Source organism: Acartia tonsa, chromosome 15 (assembly GCF_053477335.1).
Source record: "Acartia tonsa isolate MP-2025a chromosome 15, ASM5347733v1, whole genome shotgun sequence".
In the NCBI taxonomy this organism is placed as follows: Eukaryota; Metazoa; Arthropoda; class Copepoda; order Calanoida; family Acartiidae; genus Acartia; species Acartia tonsa.
This window is the reverse complement of record NC_137274.1, coordinates 17,388,412-17,411,099: the sequence shown is the minus strand read 5'-3', so window position 1 is coordinate 17,411,099 and position 22,688 is coordinate 17,388,412. Positions and strand designations below refer to the sequence as shown.

At 29.5% G+C, this 22,688-nt stretch overlaps 1 protein-coding gene across 3 annotated transcripts in view; it reads left to right on the top strand.

Annotated features, from left to right (window-relative positions):
• The window catches only part of LOC145306753 (glutamine synthetase-like), a 58,495-nt gene extending 38,022 nt beyond the window's left edge, over positions 1-20,473 (top strand). For 2 of the 3 annotated variants that reach the window (XM_080149047.1, XM_080149046.1), the window contains 5 exons: positions 5,810-5,862; positions 6,610-6,672; positions 17,798-17,947; positions 18,432-18,483; positions 18,887-20,473. In XM_080149047.1, coding sequence (XP_080005173.1) covers positions 5,810-5,862; positions 6,610-6,672; positions 17,798-17,947; positions 18,432-18,483; positions 18,887-18,928 — 360 coding nt within the window. In that variant the 3' untranslated portion in view covers positions 18,929-20,473. Of the gene's footprint in view, positions 1-516; positions 556-5,809; positions 5,863-6,609; positions 6,673-17,797; positions 17,948-18,431; positions 18,484-18,886 lie in introns of all 3 variants that reach the window. The other variant, XM_080149045.1, reaches the window with a different exon arrangement.
• Positions 20,474-22,688: the final 2,215 nt, after the last annotated feature.

Genomic DNA, 22,688 nt, shown 5'->3' with positions numbered 1-22,688 from the left:
TTTTATATTTATAGAAATCTGGATAAAATATGAATATACAATCCATAGTTTTTCAGTGTTGCTGAAAACACATTCTTATCAACCGGATATAAATCTATTTCAAAGCGATACTGGAATACTGCAAAAATGGATATATTGATAAATGTCTTATTGTTCTATTTTCGTGTTATGAATCCATGTGTTTTATTATATTTATTAACTACAGCCTGGCGTAATTGGTGATATTCTTTAATAGTTATTTCTGGCATTGTTTTATAAACAGCTTTTTGCCGATATAGAATGTAACCAGTTTTTTAGCTCTGAGATGCCAAAGGCATTGGCTAAAAAATAGTTTCAATCTTATAATTGTACATTTTTATATTCTGGATATAATACAATGCTAGACGTAATTTTTTTGTATGGATGAGAACCGGTTCTAATCCATTAGATATTAATTGGTTTTGAATGAATATGAGAAATCAATTTCCACCCATTAATGTACCTCTGTGAAGTTATGCTAAATTCAATAATTTCTAGATCTCAACTCATCAGACCAAGGGTGGAAATTCTAAAATGGTGAATCAAATTCAGGAACACAAATAAGCAAACAAAACATTAGTACAACTGGACAAACGGAGACAAAAGTTATCGATAAAAATTGACATATTTCAAATCAGAACCCTACAAGGCCTATTTTTAGTTCTTTCTTTTTTGTATTTTTAAATAGGCTATGGATGATTTGTAGACAAAAGGGTATTTTTTTTGTGTAATCTTGTAAAGTTGGTTGTTAGGTTCAAAGTCAAATGCTCTTATTAAGTCAAATTATTATTAATTACATCCAAATGTATATATATATATGAAATGGTTCATAATTAAGAACAGTTTGACTTAATAAAAACCCAACACTGAACTTTATGGAATTAAGCCAAAAAATTACCTTCTTTGTGACATTTCTAAGAATATGCAAACTTATATCAATCCAAAATATTTCAATATCTCTGATTGTCAGTTTTACTTATAGTTTAACTTTATACTTGTCTTTGTCCCTGAACATGCAGTAAACAAATAGTCCCTGTGAGTGTCATTTCAGAATGCAAAATCCTTGTAAATTGCTGCTTTATGTTCACAGGGGTTATTTTTTTAGAAGAGATTCTACTCTTTAACTAGTTTATGTTCAACTGATCATTAAAATGTAACCAGTTAAGTAAAGTATTTTTTTTCACATAAAAAATATCTTGATTGCTTCAACATATGAATATTCTGTTTCAACTTTGAAATACTTTTGTTTCCTTTAAATGAATTGCTGTGCTACTTGATTGTCCTTGTTATGAAAGTCTTGGTTAAGATGGGGCATGAAATATTAAACTTGATGTATGTTATATGTTACTGCATAATTATAAGAAGATAAAATCTGGCACCCTTAATTGTTTATTGTTCAAGTTAATGTATTTTAATTGTTCATAGAAAGATCTGTAAAAATTTGTCTACAGAGATGGGTTCTCATAAAAAGAATGCCGCGTTTTTTTCGACATTTTTTCGACATTGATTGATTGAACTAAAACAATATTGTTATACAGATTATACAACTTAAGAATTCAAAATTTTAATATTAATATTTTAGCCATTTGTATAATGTCGAACACAGCTCTAAAAAGATGCATTAATTAATATGCAGCAAAAATGAATTGAAGATAATTTGTTTTCCTTCTATGAAGACCGTACCAACAAAAGTGAATTATACAAATGGCTAAAATAATAATTTTGAATTCTTAAGTCGTATACTCTGTATAACGATATCGTCTTCGTTCAATCAATCAATGTATAAAAATGTTGAAAAAATGTGGCATTCTTTTTTGAGAACCCATCTCTGATATCAAGATTCATAATAGAACAAAGGGGGTAAGATTGATACTATTATGAACAATTGATAAGAGAGGCAAAGAATTTAAAACAAATTCCCTGTTTTATCTAGGATATATGAAGCATTTTCTATGTTTAGTAAATTTGGCAACAAAATCTTTGTTTGTGTGTTATCTACATGTTTTTGTGAATTATTTGAGGAATTGTTAAATGTTATAATTAAATGTTGAATGTAGTTTGTGATGAAGATTTATTCTTGCATGATTTCAAAATTATTTGAGCCATGATATTAATCATTTTACTCCATATCAGAGAAATATTTTGTCACATTTCAAATAATGATAATAGAATTTTATTTAATAATCTAAATAATTGTTTTATAATTGATACGAAACCCAAATAGAGACAATAGCTATAGCCTTTTTAAGAATTGAATTTTCAAGGATAATTGCATCTAAATAGCAAGTAATTTTATTTAACATAATTGATGGGAAAGATCCCTGAAAAGAAAGGAAAATCTGGGGTTATATTTTTCAAATTAATTTATAATATGTTAGGTTTATTTGAAAAAAGATTGAAATAGAAATTTTAGGCCCTTTTAATATTAGTAGAGACATAATATATATATATTTTTTGACCCTAAAGCACTGAAAAAAAAACAATTGGTTTTGTCTTCATAAAGTTATAATTAGTAAAAGTTTGTCATAAAATTATTTTAATCAGATGCAAAATTGGAAAAAAATCTCCACATTCTTTCTGTGGAACAATAAGAAACTGGTAAAAATATCTCCTAAAAAAGGGGACAAATGTTACAACATTTGGCCAATTTATTCTGGAGCACCATGAAGCCATAGTTCTGATTCAATAAATATTTGACTACCATTTACAAATAGCTATACAATTGAATGTCTGGTCGTCAGCGGTTTTAAGACTTAGGATAAATTTTAAATCATCCAGAGGTGTATTATATCTATATAAATTGAGTGCAGATTCCTGCTATGGCCTCAGAAAAAAAATGTCCAAAATCGACCCACCCTAGTGTTTAAGTAAGAGGGAAGGATACAATCTCCTACAATCCCTTCCTGCACACCTATGCTACTATCACAAATCATCTGTAATTAAAAGTTTATGAAGGTTTTTTCCACAATTTCAAAATGCACTGTGGGTGTGAAACAACCATAAAGTTTAAAGTTTTGTCAACAGGATAAAATTCTCTGAAATTAACAAATAGATATGAATTAATGATCTAGCAAAATCAAACCTTGAATATTTTGAGTTTCTTTTACAATAGGAATAATCATTTTATGAAAAACCGTTATCTATTTTACAGCACTTTAAACCCTATGGTTTTTTTTTCAATGAAAGTAAAAATCTTGAATGTGTTTTTAAAAATTCTGAATTGCTGCACTGCACACACATTCTGTGTTTTGAAATTTGCTTATCTAAGGATTTTGTCATATCTCACAATTGTCCTAACTGACGTTTGTCCTATCTGACGTTTGTCCTATCTGACATTTGTTCTATCTGACGTTTGTCCTAACTGATATTTGTCCTAACTGACATTTGTCCTAACTGGCGTTTGTCCTATCTGGCGTTTTGACAGTTGTCCTATTTAACATTTGTCCTAACTGATGTTTGTCCTATCTTGTGTTTGTCCTATCTGGCGTTTTGACATTTGTCCTATCTAACGTTTGTCCTAATGTCCTAAATGACATTTGTTTTATCACAAAATTTTATTTTGTTTGTACTATATTACAATTGTATTTCCAGTGTTTGTCATATGTTCATCTGACTTATGTCTTTCCTGCATTCATCCTTTTGCACTATCTAACATTTGTCTTTCTGTTTTTTTCCACTTGTGTAACTAGCGTTTGTTCAATCTTTTGTTTGTCCTACCTGCCTTGATCATACAACGATTCTTTTTTCTGCATTCATCCTTTTGTCATTTATGACATGTGTCCTCTATGACAATTGTTATTCGATTGTTTGTCCTATCAATATTTTTCTTTTAAGTGTACATCATATCCTTAATTTTCATACACAGTGTTTGTCCAATGCAGCATTTGTCTTTCCAGCGTTTCTATATTCTGCAATCATCCTTTTGTCGAATCAGACGACTGTCCTATCTGACAATTGTATTTCAGGTGTTTGTCCTATCTGATATTTGTCTCTCTGGCCTTTGTTTATCTGACATTTGTATTTTCCAGAATTTATCTTTTTGTCCTATCTCAACTTTGACTATCTTACATTTGTCCTCTATGACTATTGTTATTTTGGTATTTGTCCTTCCTGAAAATTTTATTTCCCGTGTTTGTCCTATCCAATGTTGTCTCTTTGGCCTAAGTTTATCTGACATTTGTATTTTCCAGAATTTATCTTTTTGTCCAATCTCAACTTTGACTATCTTACATTTGTCCTCTATGACAATTGTTATTTTGGTGTTTGTCCTATCTGATATTTGTCTTTCTAAACTATATTCATCTGACTTTTGTATTTTCGGCATTCATCCCTTTGTTCTATCCGATATTTGTCTCTCTGGCCTATTTTCATCCGTAAGTCCTATCTGACGTTTGTCCAATCAAATATTTGTCCTTCATGGCTTGATCATAACTGAACTTTGTCAAATCCTACGTTTGTCTATCCAGTATTTGTCCTATTTACAATTCTTATATATTGGGTTTGTCCCCGTCTAGTTAAATCATGAACATAGTAGTTTTAGAGTTTCAGTTGTATTTAAATGAACAATTATAAGTTTTATGAGAAAAAATTAAAAAATAAACATAAAATTGAAGATTTATTCAAAATTTCAAAGATTTTTAAAATTTTATTTTGAGGATTTTGGAAAAAAAATTTTTAATATTTTTTTCATAACACTTAAAGATGTTCTTCTAGTAGTTAAAAACCATATAATTAAAAAAAATTCATTAATCAGCATAAAAAATATATAAATAAAATAGATAAATTTTGTAAAAGTATACTATACAGCCCCTTTGAAATATAGCATGTTAATAGGTAGAATTATAAAACTATGGTCCCTATTTTAAGTTGAAAGTAACCCTTACAAAATGAAAAAAAAACCTACTTTTGCATTTTTAGTATAGAATCATTGGGTAAAATCTGATAAAATTTCTATAGATAGCTTTATGTGGATATTAAAATGAAAAATTTTAAGATTAAAAAGATTGTGGACAAAATATTATAATTTATATTTCAATATCTGTAATACAATGCTAAACATGATTTTTCAGTATGGCTGAGAGATATCCACAGAAAGCTGTTTATAACATAATGCAATAAATTAAAGTTTGCAAATTACCTTTTCTTTTGCTAAATGTCTGATATACATTCTATAAAGGTTTGCATTTGATGCTTTGTAACAATTATTCTTTACAAAAGAACTTTTATAATTCAAATATTCAAATTTTTTCATAGTACACTGTATAATCTTTTTTGGAAGGAGCTTAACATCACTTGCTCTCGTTCATGCACAGTCCCCTTTAAAATGCAACAGTAGTTTTTTTGGATCTAGTGCAGTTCATAGTAAAATGTTCCTGGAAACGGTTATCTCCAAAAATCTATGAACTTTTTAAGGCTGTTAGCTGCAAAATTTACTTGTCATGCCCGCACACCATGTTAAGCCATTAGCAGCTTTTAGAGTTCATATATTTTTAGCTATAATTGTTGAGACAAAAAAAATGGCGTCATATAATGGTTAACCAATGAGAGGCCAGTATAGACTGTAATTGACCAATGGTAAAATTTATACTGGCCTTTATTTGGTTATTTTATCGTATGACGTCATTCTTTTGGTGCCACTTTACGCTGTCTCATAATTGTTACCAGTAACATTTTACCATGAGCTGTTCTAGATCCTTTTTTTGTAAGTGGTTGATACCTTAATAACTTTCAGCGACCGGAGGGACCATAGTAAATTTTTTTGTAGCACTTTATAATATTTATTTATACGTAGGGAGATTGGAATGGAGCTGGGGCCCATACTAACTTCTCCACCAAAGCTATGAGGTATATGTTGATTAGATGCAGGATCTAACATAGAATAATAAGTGATAGATTATAATATAGGTAGTTTATATATGTATGTTGCCTAGAGGCAGGATCCAACATAGAATAATAAGTAATAGATTATAATATAGGCAGTTTATATATGTTGCCTAGAGACAGGATCCAACATATAATAATAAGGAATATAATATAATATAGGTAGTTTGTATATGTTGCCTAGAGGCAGGAGACAACATATAATAATAATAAGTAATAGATTATGATATAGCTAGTGCTGCCTAGAGGCAAGATCCAACATATAATAATAAGTAATAGAATATAATATAGGTAGTTTGTATATGTTGCCTAGAGGCAGGAGACAACATATAATAATAAGGAATACAATATAGGTAGTTTGTATATGTTGCCTAGAGACAGGAACTAACATAGAATAATAAGTAATAGAATAGAATATAGGTAGTTTGTATATGTTGCCTATTATTAAACAATAACATTATGAAAATGCTGTATGAACCGCTGAACCGATATGGTTCATCTTAAAATGTAGCTTCTCATCGGTCCTGGGAAGGATTATAACTATATTTTTGGAGAGGATACCACTACCCTCCCAAGCAAAATTGCCCTTAGAATAATATGTAATAGAATATAATTCACATAGTCATTATAGTCTGCATAGAATAATAACTCATAGGATGTAACACAGGTAGTTACATAGAAAATAAGTAATAGAATATGATTATGTTTTAGGGAAGACAATGGAATAATTGAGATAGAGCAGGCCATAGACAAATTATCTAGACACCACATCAGGTAATAAAACTAACTTTTCAAAGCTTATTGGACGTACAAAATGTTTTCCTATTGGCTGATTTAGAGAGCAGTTACATGTGTAGATTTTATAACCAATAATATGGCCAGATTGTTCTTCCTCTGTTACCCTAATGACTGATTTAGAGAGTATGTATATTTGTACACTTTCTAACCAATAATATGCCCAGATTGTCCCTTTACTGTTTTCCTATTGACTGATTTAGAGAGTATGTATATTTGCACACTTTCAAACCAATAATATGGCATGTTTGTTCCTCCATTGTCTTCCTATTGGCTGATTTAAACTCAGGAAAAATTAAGGAAATTCGAGACAATTGTAATTTATTACAATTGTCGAAAAATTTTCAATTTTTCCATATACCCTGATCATGAGAAAAATTTTATATACCGGTTTACGGGGGGGGTTGGAGGTAATGCCTTGAATATTTAGGGGGGAAGGGGGTGACCTAGGAAAATGGGAAAGGTGTCAAAAGTTGCGTATTTACCATACGCAGATAGCAAAAAAAAGTTTGGGGTGATCGGACCAACGGTCCGCGCGTGGTGGGCGCGCAAGCGCCCAAAAAACGCCTAAAAAGTTGCGAAACTGAGTTTCCATAAATCCTGACTCATGTGAAAAAAAAGTGAAAATGCAAAACCTTCGATGGGGCAACGTTAATACCGCCAAGACCGTGATAGATAGAGACGAATGGTTTTTTCATGGCACTAAATCTCCGTCAGAGCATTCCGAAACTTTTATTTTGGTGACCCTCATCCCCCCCGAAGGGGGGGATATGGGTACCCAAAGTTTTGCAATTTGGTGTTTTTCACAAAAACCTGTTGGGACCATTTTGGACAGGAAAGAGTCATTTTAGCGGGGTCTGAACATCAGGCCCATAAAATTAGCCCATTGAGACGTGTTAGAAACTAAAAAAAAATTTGGACCCGCCAATGACCGTTTTGACCGTTATTGACCGTTAAACGTAGCGATTTTCGGTTTTTCGACCAAAACTGGTGCAAGTAGTCGTTTTTCGGGATTGACATACAAATGCAAGTTTGTCCAACTTTTTGAGGCGGATATTTTATTACTTATGCATGAACCGCCTCGGGCGGACCGTTTGGCCGTTACGCGCCGCCGAAGGCGCGATTTTTGACGTTTTTTCGAAAAATCTCAGTTTTTGTCCCTAAAGTGGGTGACGGAGTCGTTTTAGCGACGTTGGCCTTTTCTTTACTTTTGTAGAACTTTTCAAGGCTGACATTTCTTTACTTATGCATCATTCACCTCCGGCGGACTGTTTGGCCGTTATTCGCCGCCGAAATCGCGATTTTCGGCGATTTTGCTGTTTGCGAGATTTTAACGGCCATTTTGGAGGCGAAAGAGTCCTCCAATCAAAACGACTCTGAAATACTTTTCTTTTGCAAATTAAATTTGCAACATTTCATGTGAAGCAAATTTTTTTGTACGTCCAACCGGTTTTGTTCCAGTTGAAATTTTAAAAAATGATTACAACTACTGTTATTATTACACCACCCCCCCGAAATGTATTTACCCCCCTGCAAGAAACAAGTTTGGATGAAATAATTTTTTAAGCCGAAGGCTCCAAAAAATTATTTCATCCAAACTTGTTTCTTGCAGGGGGGTATTTAGGATCAGAGGTGACTTCAGTTTTAATACATTCTCTCTCTCTCTCTCTCTGTTGACTAGGTATAATTACTACAGTTATTAATTATATTATCTTACCAAATCTACCATAACCTAAATCTCTGAATCGAACACTTATTATTACCATTATCTTCTTAATTATTATATTAAATAATTATTATTATATGTCTTAACAAAATTATGATTATCTATTATAATATCTAACATATTACTTATGAATCAAATAATCTTATTACATTAAATCTCTAACAATCTTATAAACTACACACTTATAATTATTTAACCTTCTACTAATTATACTATTATAATTATGAATTATAACATCTAACCTATTACATATCAATCAATAATTATTCAAACTGAATATTGTTATCTTATTATTAATCATAGTTTTATAATTATATTATCTTACCTATAACAACTAATTCAATAATTTTACATAATAATTATAATTATCTTTACTATTTTATTCATATCAATTATCTTTATCTTATTATTGTACATATCTTATAATTATCTTATTATAAACACTACAACAATTATATCATCTAACCTACTGCAAATAAATTCATAATTACTCATGCTAATTATCATTATCTTACTATTACTTATGAATTATAATATAATAATTATCAGTTATATTATTTAACCTCTCACAATCATTCAATAATTACACATAGTAATTACAATTATCAATATTATTATCTTACCTATTTCAATCAATCAATAATTGCACATGTTGATTAAAAGTATCAATAATTATTACAAATCAATCAATAATTACACATATTACTCATGATTATCAATAAAATCATCTATCCAATACCAAACAAATCAATCAATAATTACATATTACATATAATTACATATTATTACAAATCAATCAATAATTACACATATTACTCATGATTATCAATAAAATCATCTATCCAATACCAAACAAATCAATCAATAATTACACATATTACTTATAATTATCAATTATGCTTTCTAACCTATTTCATATCAATTAATAGTAACATATTTTGATTATAATTATTTATTATTAATTATAATATTAAAAATATCAAATATATTATCTAACCTATTTAAAAATAACAAACCAATCAATTATCACACATAATAACTTTAATTATCTTATAATTACTTATTGATTAAATACTATAATTCACTATTATATTTTCTTACCAATTATCATTATCAATTAATAATTACACATAATAATTATAATTATTTTATTACTAATACTATAATTATCAATTATATTGTCTTACCCTTTACAAATCAATCAATAATTACTCATATTAATTATTATCATCTTGTTGTCGATTATTAATTATAATACTATAATTCACAATTATAATATCTTACCCATTAAAAACCATCAATAATTACACATAATAATAATAATTATCTCATCATTATTATTCATCAGTTTTAGTATTATAATTAATAATTATTATACCTAACCTATTACAAATCAATCAATAACTACTCATATTATTTATTATTATTACTTACTAATTATCATTTTATTATTATAATTTATATTAAATAACATTAATTGTAAATTACTTTGTAATCATAATTTTAATTTATAATTATCTTTTTATTATCTAATTGATCTCTAATGACTATTACTTTTTAAATATGAATTCTAATTTACTATTATTACTTTGTAAATGTAAATACTGATTATTACTATCTCTAGCAATTATTACTTTGTAAATATAATTGAAATTAATATCATAATAATCATTACTTTGTAAATCTGAATACTAATTATTAATCCCTAGCAATTATTACTTTGTAAATATGAATTCAACTTTTTGTATCCATTCACTCACATTTCGCTCTGCAACAGGCTGTCAATTCTTATAAACGATTACTTACAATTTCTTTTCGGTCCCCCATACCTTTAAGTAACTTATTTCCTCATAATTTTTCCGTGTGCCATAAATGTGGTCGATAATCAAACAATCGATTTACAATTTATGGCGATCCCAGCATTGGTACACTCAGGAAAAATTAAGGAAATTTACGATTTAATTTTTCAAAGAAAAATTAAGAGTAAAAATTTTCAATTTTTCCATATACCCTGATCATGAGAAAAAATTTATATACCGGTTTACGGGGGGGGTTGGAGGTATTGCCTGTCATTTTTGAGGGGGAAGGGGGTGACCTAGGAAAATGGGAAAGGTGTCAAAAGATGCGTATTTACCATACGCAGATAGCAAAAAAAAGTTTGGGGTGATCGGACCAACGGTCCGCGCGTGGCGGGCGCGTAAGCGCCGAAAAAACACCTCAAAAGTGACCGCGGCAATTTTCCGGCAAATAGTGACTTATGTGAAATTTCAACCATTTTTCAAAACCTTCGATGGGGCAACGTTAATACCGCCAAGACCGTGACAGATAGAGACGAATGGTTTTCGCGGGTCATCTGATCTCCGGCAGAGCATCCCGAAACTTTTATTTTGGTGACCCCCATCCCCCCCGAAGGGGGGGATATGGGCCCCCAAAGTTTTGCAATTTGGTGTTTTTCACAAAAACCTGTTGGGTCCATTTTGGACGGGAAAGAGTCATTTTGGCGGGGTCTGAACATCAGGCCCATAAAACAAGTCTATTGAGACGTGTTAGAAACTGAAAAAAAATTTGGACCCGCCAATGACCGTTTTGACCGTTATTGACCGTTAAACGTGGCGATTTTCGGTTTTTCGGCCAAAACTGGTGCAAGGAGTCGTTTTTTGGGATTGACATACAAAAGCAAGTTTATCCAACTTTTTGAGGCGGACATTTCTTTACTTATGCATTATCCGCCTCAGGCGAACCGTTTGGCCGGTACGCGCCGCCGAAGGCGCGATTTTTGACGATTTTTCGAAAAATTTCGGTTTTTGCCCCTTAAGGGGGTGACGGAGTCGTTTTAGCGACAATGACCTTTTCTTCACTTTTGTAGAACTTTTCAAGGCGGACATTTCTTTACTTATGCATTGTTCACCTCCGGCGGACCGTTTGGCCGTTATTCGCCGCCGAAATCGCGATTTTCGGCGATTTTGCTGTTTGCGAGATTTTAACGGCCATTTTGGAGGCAAAGGGGTCCTCCAATCAAAATGACTCTGAAATACTTTTCTTTTGCAAATTAAATTTGCAACATTTCATGTGAAGTAAATTTTTTTGTACATCCAACCGGTTTTGTTCCAGTTGAAATTTAAAAAAAGATAACAACTACTGTTATTATTACACCACCCCCCGAAATGTATTTACCCCCCTGCAAGAAACAAGTTTGGATGAAATAATTTTTTAAGCCGAAGGCTCCAAAAAAATTATTTCATCCAAACTTGTTTCTTGCAGGGGGGTATTTAGGATCAGAGGTAACTTCAATTTTGATACATTCTATCTCTATCTCTCATTGACTAGGTATAATTACTACAGTTATTATTTATATTATCTTACCAATAAGTAATCCACCACCACCTAAAACTCTGAATCAAACACTTTTTATTACTATTATCTTCTTAATTATTATATTAAATAATTATTATGATATGTCTTAACAAAATTATGATTATCTATTATAATATCAAATAATCAAATAATCTTATTACATTTAATCTCAAACAATCTTATATTACATTCTATATCTATCTCTCAATGACTAGGTATTATTACTACAGTTATTAATTGAATTATCTAACCAATAAGTAATCTACCACCACCTAATAATTAATTATATTAAATAATTATTATTATATGTATTAACAAAATTATGATTATCTATTATAATATCTAACCTATTACTTATGAATCAAATAATCTTATTACATTAAATCTCAAACAATTCTATAAACTACAAACTTAAAATTATTTAACCTCCCACTAAATATACTATTATAATTATGAATTATAACATCTGACCTATTACAAATCAATCAATAATTATTCAAACTGAATATTGTTATCTTATTATTTATCATAATTTTATAATTATATTATCTTCCCTACAACAACTAATTCAATAATTTCACATAATAATTATAATTATCTTTACTATTTTATTCATATCAATTATCTGTATCTTATTATTGTACTTATCTAATAATTATCTTATTATAAAGACTACAACAATTATATTATCTAACCTACTGCAAATAAATTCAAATTTCTCATGCAAATTATCATTATCTTATTATTACTTATTAATTATATTATACAACCTACTATAAATCAGTTTTTACTCATACTAATTACAATTATCTTACTAATACTTATCAATTATAATATAATAATTATCAATTATATTATCTAACCTCTTACAATCATTCAATAATTACACATAGTAATTACAATTATCAATAATATTATCTAACCTATTACAAACCAATCAATAATTGCACATATTACTCATAATTATCAATAATATTATCTATCCAATACCAAACAAATCAATCAATAATTACACATATTACTCATAATTATCAATAATATTATCTATCCAATACCAAACAAATCAATCAATAATTACACATATTACTTATGATTATCAATTATACTTTCTAACCTATTTCAAATCAATTAATAGTAACACATTTTGATTATAATTATTTATTATTAATTATAATATTATAATTATCAAATATATTATCTAACCTATTTAAAAATAACTCAATAGTTATTCATAATAATCACCATTAGCTTATTATTTATACTTGTATTAACTATCATTATCTCAATTCTTCTTATCAATTATTCTATCTAACCTATTATAAATCAATCAATAATTACTCATATTACTAATTCTTATATACCTTATCTAACACTAATAATTATAAATTATTATAAGCAATTAAATTACCTAACCTATTACAAATCTAATAATAATCATAATAATCTCTTTCTTAAAATTATAACCCTTTCCTAACATCAATTACTGATATTCATTGCATGGTAATTCTAATTTATAGTTATCTTTCATATTATAATATGACAATTATCTATTATAATAATTATAATTATTTCAATACTAATTATATTATATCAATGACTAATTATTATTGCATTGCATTTGTTGCTATGAATTCGTATTAATTGCTAGTGATTATTACTTTGTACAAATTAATTATAATTAACTTTTAACAATTATTACTTTGTAATTATAAATTATAAAATATGATTAACCTTATATATTATCTAACCTATTTAAAAATAACTCAATAGTTATTCATAATAATCACCATTAGCTTATTATTTATACTTGTATTAACTATCATTATCTCAATTCTTCTTATCAATTATTCTATCTAACCTATTATAAATCAATCAATAATTACTCATATTACTAATTCTTATATACCTTATCTAACACTAATAATTATAAATTATTATAAGCAATTAAATTACCTAACCTATTACAAATCTAATAATAATCATAATAATCTCTTTCTTAAAATTATAACCCTTTCCTAACATCAATTACTGATATTCATTGCATGGTAATTCTAATTTATAGTTATCTTTCATATTATAATATGACAATTATCTATTATAATAATTATAATTATTTCAATACTAATTATATTATATCAATGACTAATTATTATTGCATTGCATTTGTTGCTATGAATTCGTATTAATTGCTAGTGATTATTACTTTGTACAAATTAATTATAATTAACTTTTAACAATTATTACTTTGTAATTATAAATTATAAAATATGATTAACCTTAAACTATTATTACTGTTACCCTGAATACTAATTATAATTATCCCTAGCAATTATTACTTTGTAAATCTAAATGCTAATTATTAATTCCTAGCAATTATTACTTTGTAAATCTGAATGCTAAATATTAATCCCTAGCGATTATTACTTTGTAAATATAAATTCAACTTATATTTTAACATTACACCCACAAATTGCCTTGTTTACATTTGCTATATTTATGCGGTCCCACTTAGGTAAAGTAACTTATTTCCTCATAATTTTTCCGTGTGCCATAAATGTGGTCGATAACAGAAAAATCGATTTACAATTTATGGCGATCCCAGCATTGGTACACCCAGGAAAAATTAAGGAAATTTACATATAATTTTAATTATATGTAAAAATTTTCAATTTTTCCAATACCCTGATCATGAGGAAAAGTTCTAGTACCGGAAATCGGGAGGGGTTGGCGACATTGCCTTGAAGATTTGAGGGGGAAGGGGGTGGGCTAGGGAAATGGGAAGGGTGTCAAAAGAAGCGTATTTACCATACGCAGATGGCAAAAAAAAGTTTGGGCCGATCGGACCAACGGTCCGCGCGTGGCGGGCGCGTAAGCGCCCAAAAAACACCTAAAAAGTTAGCAATGTCCATTTCCATCAAATTCATACTCATGTGAAAAAAATAGCCATTTTTCAAAACCTTCGATGGGGCAACGTTAATACCGCCAAGACTGTGATAGATAGAGACGAATGGTTTTTTCATGGCACTAAATCACCGTTATCCAATCCCGAAACTTTTATTTTGGACACCCCCATCCCCCCCGAAGGGGGGGATATGGGCCCCCAAAGTTTTGCAATTTGGTGTTTTTCACAAAAACCTGTTGGGTCCATTTTGGACAGGAAAGAGTCATTTTAGCGGGGTCTGAACATCAGGCCCATAAAACAAGTCTATTAAGATGTGTTAGAACTTGAAAAAAAATTTGGACCCGCCAATGACCGTTTTGACCGTTATCGACCGTTAAACATAGCGATTTTCGGTTTTTCGGCCAAAACTGGTGCAAGGAGTCGTTTTTCGGGATTGACATACAAAAGCAAGTTTGTCCAACTTTTTGAGGCGGATATTTCATTACTTATGCATGATCCGCCTCGGGCGGACCGTTTGGCCGTTACGCGCCGCCGAAGGCGCGATTTTTGACGATTTTTCGAAAAATCTCGGTTTTTGCCCCTTTAGGGGGTGCAGGAGTCGTTTTAGCGACGTTGGCCATTTCTTCACTGTTGTAGAACTTTTCAAGGCAAACATTTCTTTACTTATGCATCATTCACCTCCGGCGGACCGTTTGGCCGTTATTCGCCGCCGAAATCGCGATTTTCGGCGATTTTGCTGTTTGCGAGATTTTAACGGCCATTTTGAAGGCAAAAGAGTCCTCCAATCAAAATAACTCTGAAATACTTTTCTTTTGCAAATTAAATTTGCAACATTTCATGTGAAGTTCATTTTTTTGTACGTCCAACCGGTTTTGTTACAGTTGGAATTTTAAAAAAGATAACAACTACTGTTATTATTACACCACCCCCCGAAATGTATTTACCCCCCTGCAAGAAACAAGTTTGGATGAAATAATTTTTTAAGCCGAAGGCTCCAAAAAAATTATTTCATCCAAACTTGTTTCTTGCAGGGGGGTATTTAGGATCAGAGGTGACTTCAGTTTTTTAGTACATTCCCTCTCTAAATATAACAACTACTATTATTATAACACCACCCCCCGAAATGTATTTACCCCCCGCAAGAAACAAGTTTGGATGAAATAATTTTTTAAGCCGAAGGCTCCAAAAAAATTATTTCATCCAAACTTGTTTCTTGCAGGGGGGTATTTAGGATCAGCGGTAACTTCAAATTTGATACATTCTCTCTCTCTCTCTGACTAGGTATAATTACTACATTTAACAATAATATTTTCTAATCAAATACTAATACGCCTCCTAAAACTCTAAATCAAATTATTACCATTATCTGCTTAATTATTATATTACAGTTATTAAGTATATCAAATAAATATTATTAGTCAATTATTATTAACTTATTATTACTTATTGATTACAATAATAGAATTATCAATTATAAATCTAACCTATTACATTCAATCAATTATTACTCACATTATTTACAATTATCTTATTTTTACTTATTGATTATAATTATCAATTATAATATCAAACCTATTACAATCAATCAATAATTTTACTTATAACAATAACATTATCTAAAATAATACAATCAATCAATAATTACACATATTAATTATAATTATAATTATTCATATTATTTCTTGTTATCTTATTATTACTTAGTAATTATACTATCATTATTAATAATTATATTAACATACCCTTTCCAATAAATCAATAATTAGACATAATAATTATAATTTTAATTATTCATATTTTTTCTTGTTATCATATTATTACTCAGTAATTATACTATCATTATTATTAAATATATTATCATACCCTTTACAATGTATTAATAATTACACATAATAATAATTCATATTATTTCTTGTTATCTTATTATGACTTAGAAATTATACTATCATAATTATTAATTATATAATCCTACCCTTTACAATCTATCAATAATTACACATAATAATTATAATTTTAATTATTCATATTATTTCTTGTTATCATATTATTACTCAGTAATTATACTATCATAATTATTAATTATATTATTCTTCCCTTTTACAATCTATTAATAATTACACATAATAATTATAATTATTCATAATATTTCTTGTTATCTTATTATGACTTAGTAATTATACTACCATAATTATTAATTATATAATCCTACCCTTTACAATCTATTAATAATCAACTCTTTCCATTAAATTACCTAACCACTTACAAATCTAATACTAATTATTATAAATTGTAATTATATTTATCTTTTTATACAATAAAATAATCATTAATTATATTTCAATTGAAAACTAACCAAACACTTATAGTTAATGTTTTGTAATTATAATCAACTGTTATTACTTTATAAATCTGAATACTAATTATTATCTCTAGCGCTTATTACTTTGTAAATCTTTGTTTTATTAATTTCTTAATAATTATTACTTTGTAAATGTTATAACTAATTGTTTATCTCTAGCAATTATTACTTTGTAAATACATTTATTGAAGTTTTTTTTTAACCTTCAACCCATATTCTGCTCTGCTATTGGCTGATGCTTTGGGTACATATTTTTTAATTACAATTTCTTTTCGGTCCCCATACCTTAAAGTAACTTATTTCCTCATAATTTTTCCGTGTGCCATAAATGTGGTCGATAATCAAACAATCGATTTACAATTTATGGCGATCCCAGCATTGGTACACAGTGTGACTCTAGATTATTATTGATTTAAAAGAAACAATAGACGAAAAAATCGTAGATATCTATGATGCACTAACGGAAAATTCATAGCTTTTTAATAGTCCAGAGGTGGATTCTTAAAAAAAACCAGTTTGGCTCACTGCCTCACTAAAATTAGCGAAGCTCGCTAAAATATTTTGTGAAAAATCCTCCAAAATTGCAAAAAAAAATCTACAAAAAATAAATAAAATCATAAAAGGGTTATTAACATAAGATTTTGTTTGATTTTTGTAGATTTTTTATGCGATTTTGGAGGATTTTTCACAAAAATATTTTTTGCGAGCCTCACTAATCTTAGTGAGCCAAAAAGTTTTTAAGAATCTACCTCTGTTTTTTCAGACATATCAAGGCCTATGATCCACACGAGGGAAAGGACAATGAGAGAAGATTGACTGGAGTCCACGAAACCTCCTCGATCCATGATTTCTCAGCTGGCGTAGCCAACAGATCCTGCAGCATTAGGATTCCAAGAGACTGCGCTGAGGACAGGTAAAACATTATTTTTAGTACTAAAACAGAACCTTGGAATACTCCATTTTTAGTACTACAGTGTATGTTTTTTTATGAGAACTTTTTTTGAAAGCAATTTTACCTCACTTATAGTTATTAGAATTTAATGATTAATGCCTTTTTTATTCGTTTTTTAAGACAATAGAACAAGAACACAAATATTTCAGTTTTTATTTTAAAAGTACAGTAAAATCTAAAATTCAAAGCTAAAGTATCAACATCTAAAAATAGTTTTGGCGCATTTTTCTTATGATCAAAAATGGCTGCAAAATGCTTTAAAGTTGAATGAGAAAACATGTTTATCAACAAGAGTACCAATAAAATTTACAGTCCAATGTCCGCTCCTTCCCTAGATTTAATATAATTACTCAAACATTTTAATCCATTGAATGAGAAAACATGGTCATAAATCTTTGGGTACTATTAAAATGTCTTCTCAGTCACTGATTGTTGTTAATTTTAGGAAAGGCTACCTGGAGGACCGAAGGCCTGCCTCCAACTGTGACCCTTACCAGGTAGATAGAAAGATGGATAGATAGATAGACATATATATAGATAGATATATAGTTAGATAGAGTGATAGATGGATAGTCAGACAGACAGACAGATAGATAGATAGGTAGATAGATAGATAAATATATAGATAGATAGATAGAAAGACTGATGGGTAGATTGATAGATAGATAAAATATGAAAATTATGGAATTCTTGTTCTTTCAAATACAGACACAAATACCCATTAAAACGCCGAGAAATTTCAAAAATTGCAAAATTTGTAAATTTTTAAAGTTTTTCGACGATTTTTCTGTAAAAAAATGCGTAAAATAAAAAATCTTATTTTTAACCAATATTAAGAATGAGACCATACAAAAGTTTTTTATGAAAAACGCGCAAATTAGTAATGTCTTATATTTTTAGGTTACCGAAGTTCTTGTAAAGACCTGCTGTTTGAATGAATAAAGCAGAGGTGTACGTACGGACATCCACAAGCTATAGAGCAGCCTAGCTGGTACTGGTAAAGACCTGACCAATACATGAAGACAATATATTCATTTATCACCTATGTATATCCACTTGTACATATCCTTAATAATTGTTTGTTAAAGAATGCCTTTAGTAGTATAATAGTTATGTATTGAATCGTATTATAGACAGATTCCACGGATGGAAAAATAAAATTTTTTAAGATTAATACCAGTTTTGTTAACCCTGAGGGAACGAAAGCACGAGCTAACAAAAAAGGAATTAATATTATGATTTATATTTTAATATTCGTGGAAAATTGTCGGGTATATTTCGTAACATCGCACCTTATGGGACGATTCTTCGTATTTTTCACAGTAGCTTTTCTCCTATTTCTAGCCCCTGCGGGGAAATCACCTAACCCAATATAACCTAACCTAACCTAAAATAACCTATAAAAACAATTTTAAAAATACGACGAATCGCCCCTTATGGGGCGATGTTACGAAAGGGACTATTCCCAAATTGTCTAGAATACGATATATGATTTTTCAGTATGGTTCTAATCCAGCGGATATTATTTGGTTTTGAAGCCATAATGGAAAAAAATTACAGGCATCCTTTGAGCTTAGATGTTAATTTATATTGTGTTTTTTGTGTTTACCCTCAAAGTTCATTGTTGAGCATCACCCCCCCCCCCTAATTTTGAATTAATAATGGGGGGGGGGGCAGGGCTTGATAGAGAGTGAGAGGTGACAATGGTCTGTTTATTACACTAGTCCCCAAAGTTTTATAATAACGTTTTCTTATTCGTTGAATTAACAACTTTGGGGACTTGAGTGTATAAACGTTTCAACCACAAATTGTAATCTACATAAAGGGTAATTTTATGTATCATCATTGGGAATATACATAAATTTATCAGCCATTGTCTTATCATTTTAGATCCCTGGCTCGACAGAGACTTTGAGGGAAAGCATCATTATTTGTAATACGATAATTACAAAATGTATTTAGCCTTTAATGTATTTACCTTCAAAAAGGTCCAATTATAAAAATAATATTAATTTTATCAAAAATTTGTATAAATGTGTTATTACTTACAAAATTAACCTTTTTATTTAATGTTTATATGTGAGTTTCCATAAAATACGATACATGATTATCCAGTTGGGCTAGAAAACGGTTCTAATCCAGCGGATATTAATCAGTTTCGGCTTCGAAGCCATACTGTGAAATAAATTTCAACCCATTAATATCCACTGGATTAGAACCTGTTCTCAGCCATACTGAAAAATCATGTATAGCATCGTATTACAGACTATTTTCCACGAATATTAATATGAAAGCATAAAATTAATACCAGGTTTATTAGCCCGGGCCTTCAGGCCCTCAGGGCTTATATCCTTATAATTTCTTTCAAAATTAATATATACGCCAAAAGAGGTCTATAATACGATGCAATTTATTTAATTCTACTATTGTTTTAGATGTGAAAAAAAACTGCCAAAAAAATAATTGAAATATATGTTTTAAACCCTTTTTTATATCTTTTTTTAGTCGACAAAAACGTGATTTTTCGGCCGTTATGAAAGATAGAGGGCTCATTTTTTTGGGATGATTTTCTGATCAAATTTAAATATTTGGTCATTAATTTTTTAGCTTTTTTATAAGTCCAAATAACTTTAGAGTTAATTAATTGAAAAAGCTTTTCATATTAAATTGAACTTTTTTGTTCTTAAATCGAATAAACGTTTTATACCATATCCTAGCTATGTTGGTGAGACTGGAAGAAAAAAAATCAGGGATCTAAAGGGATAAGACAATGGCCTATAAATTAATGTACATCCCCAATGATAATACACAAAATTACCACTCTTGCAGATTCAAATTAGTGGTTGAAATGTATCGACACTCAACTTAAAGAACCAATCAATCAAAATTCAATGAAAGTTATAAAAAAAAGTTAATAAAAAAGATAATCACAGTTTTCAGTCGCTTTTATGGATGTTGTCATCCTTGTTTCAATACACATTTCTATAAAGATTTGGTATATTGTTTAAAGCGAAGCATTTCTATAATTAAGCCTTCACAGGTTCTAAAGGGATAAGAAAATTGCCGATAAATTGATGCACATCCCCAATGATGATACGCAAAATTACCACTTTTCAGATTCAAATTAGTGGTTGAAACGTTTGAACTCTCAACTTAATGAATCAATCAATAAAAATTCACTAAAGTCCCCAAAGTTGTCAAGTAAAAAATATGGACACATAATTATAAAACTTTGGGAACCAGTGTAATAAATATCCTATTGTCCCAGGGAGGGAGGGGACATTGGGCTGTTTATTTTACTAATCCCCAAAGTTTTATAATATTGTTTCTTATTCGTTGGCTTAGCAACTTTGGAGAAATTTATTAAATTTTTATTCGTTGGTTCATTAAGTTGAGTGTCTAAACGTTTCAAATACTAATTCAATCATGAGAAGGGATAATTTTGTGTATCATCATTGACGAAGTAAATCAATTTATCAGCCATTGTCTTATCCTTTTAGATCCTTTCTCTTTCTAATTTAGATCTGATTTTGTCCTCCTTATTTTAATAAAAGCTTGTTATGCTAAGAATTTATGATTAGAAATTCCAAATTAAATAACTAAATATTTTCTTAATTAAGTATTAACAAAATCAGGGAGTAAGGGAGGGGACAATGGATCGAATATTCAATCTTTTTGAGTCTCAGACTTTGGGTACTTGCTTAAAGGGAATGTGCAAGAATTTAGCAGTTTCTGACTAACTTTGGGTACTAGCACAAGAAATGCCGCTACTCGTGTGTTAGTTTTGAATATTGCAGACAAGTATCAATAAACTTGATTTATTATAAGATGGCTGGTTTTAACATTTTTTTTCTCTCCAGAAAATATCATTTCATAGATAAAAACTTTATTGTGATATTTGTTTAACAAACAATTTAAGAATCCAATTAAATTTTGGGTTATGGGGCTATGGGTTGAATGGGTTCCAGGGAGATTTTTCTAGTTATTAATTACATAATTGTTACGTCAGTCTGATGTGCTGGTAATATAATTTTCAAATGAATGCTTTTTTCTTGGAACTTTCTTCTTATTTTATTGTTTTCTGTATTATATTAACTCTCCCATTAAAATTTCCTCCATATTTGCTGGATTAATCTGGATTTCAAGGTCTTTCAGCAAATGCTCTGAAATTGAATTAATTGCCCATTGTCCCCTCCCTTACTCCCAGCACAGGATGCCAGCATACCTGGCAGGGTCATTTAGGTAAAGAGCAAACATATTGTTTTGACTTAAACAAAGCATTTTATCTTACCAAAATACTAAAATATCCTCTAGTAGTACATCCTTATATGAAATATAGGTTTTCAGATATGATCCTCCAGGTCTCCAGAAATATTAAAAGGCTCCTGTAACCGCAATTTTTTACTTAAAGACTTCAAATTTTAAACTTAAGCTTTTCTAACATGTCTTAATAAATTTCATAAAAATCCGCTGCAGAATCCCCACAGAAAGCCAGTTGCGGCGGCTGGAAGCTGCCAAGTACAGCTGCTGCCGCCGAAATTCATGATTTGAGATTTCAAAATAAAATTACATTAAAAGTTTCATCTGTTTAAAAAGTATATCTTAAAGATAAAGAGCCTTAAAACAAAGATTGTTAATTAATTCGACTTTGACTCACACGGGTAGGCTAAAAAAATTCCAGGTTTTTGAAAATACCCATATA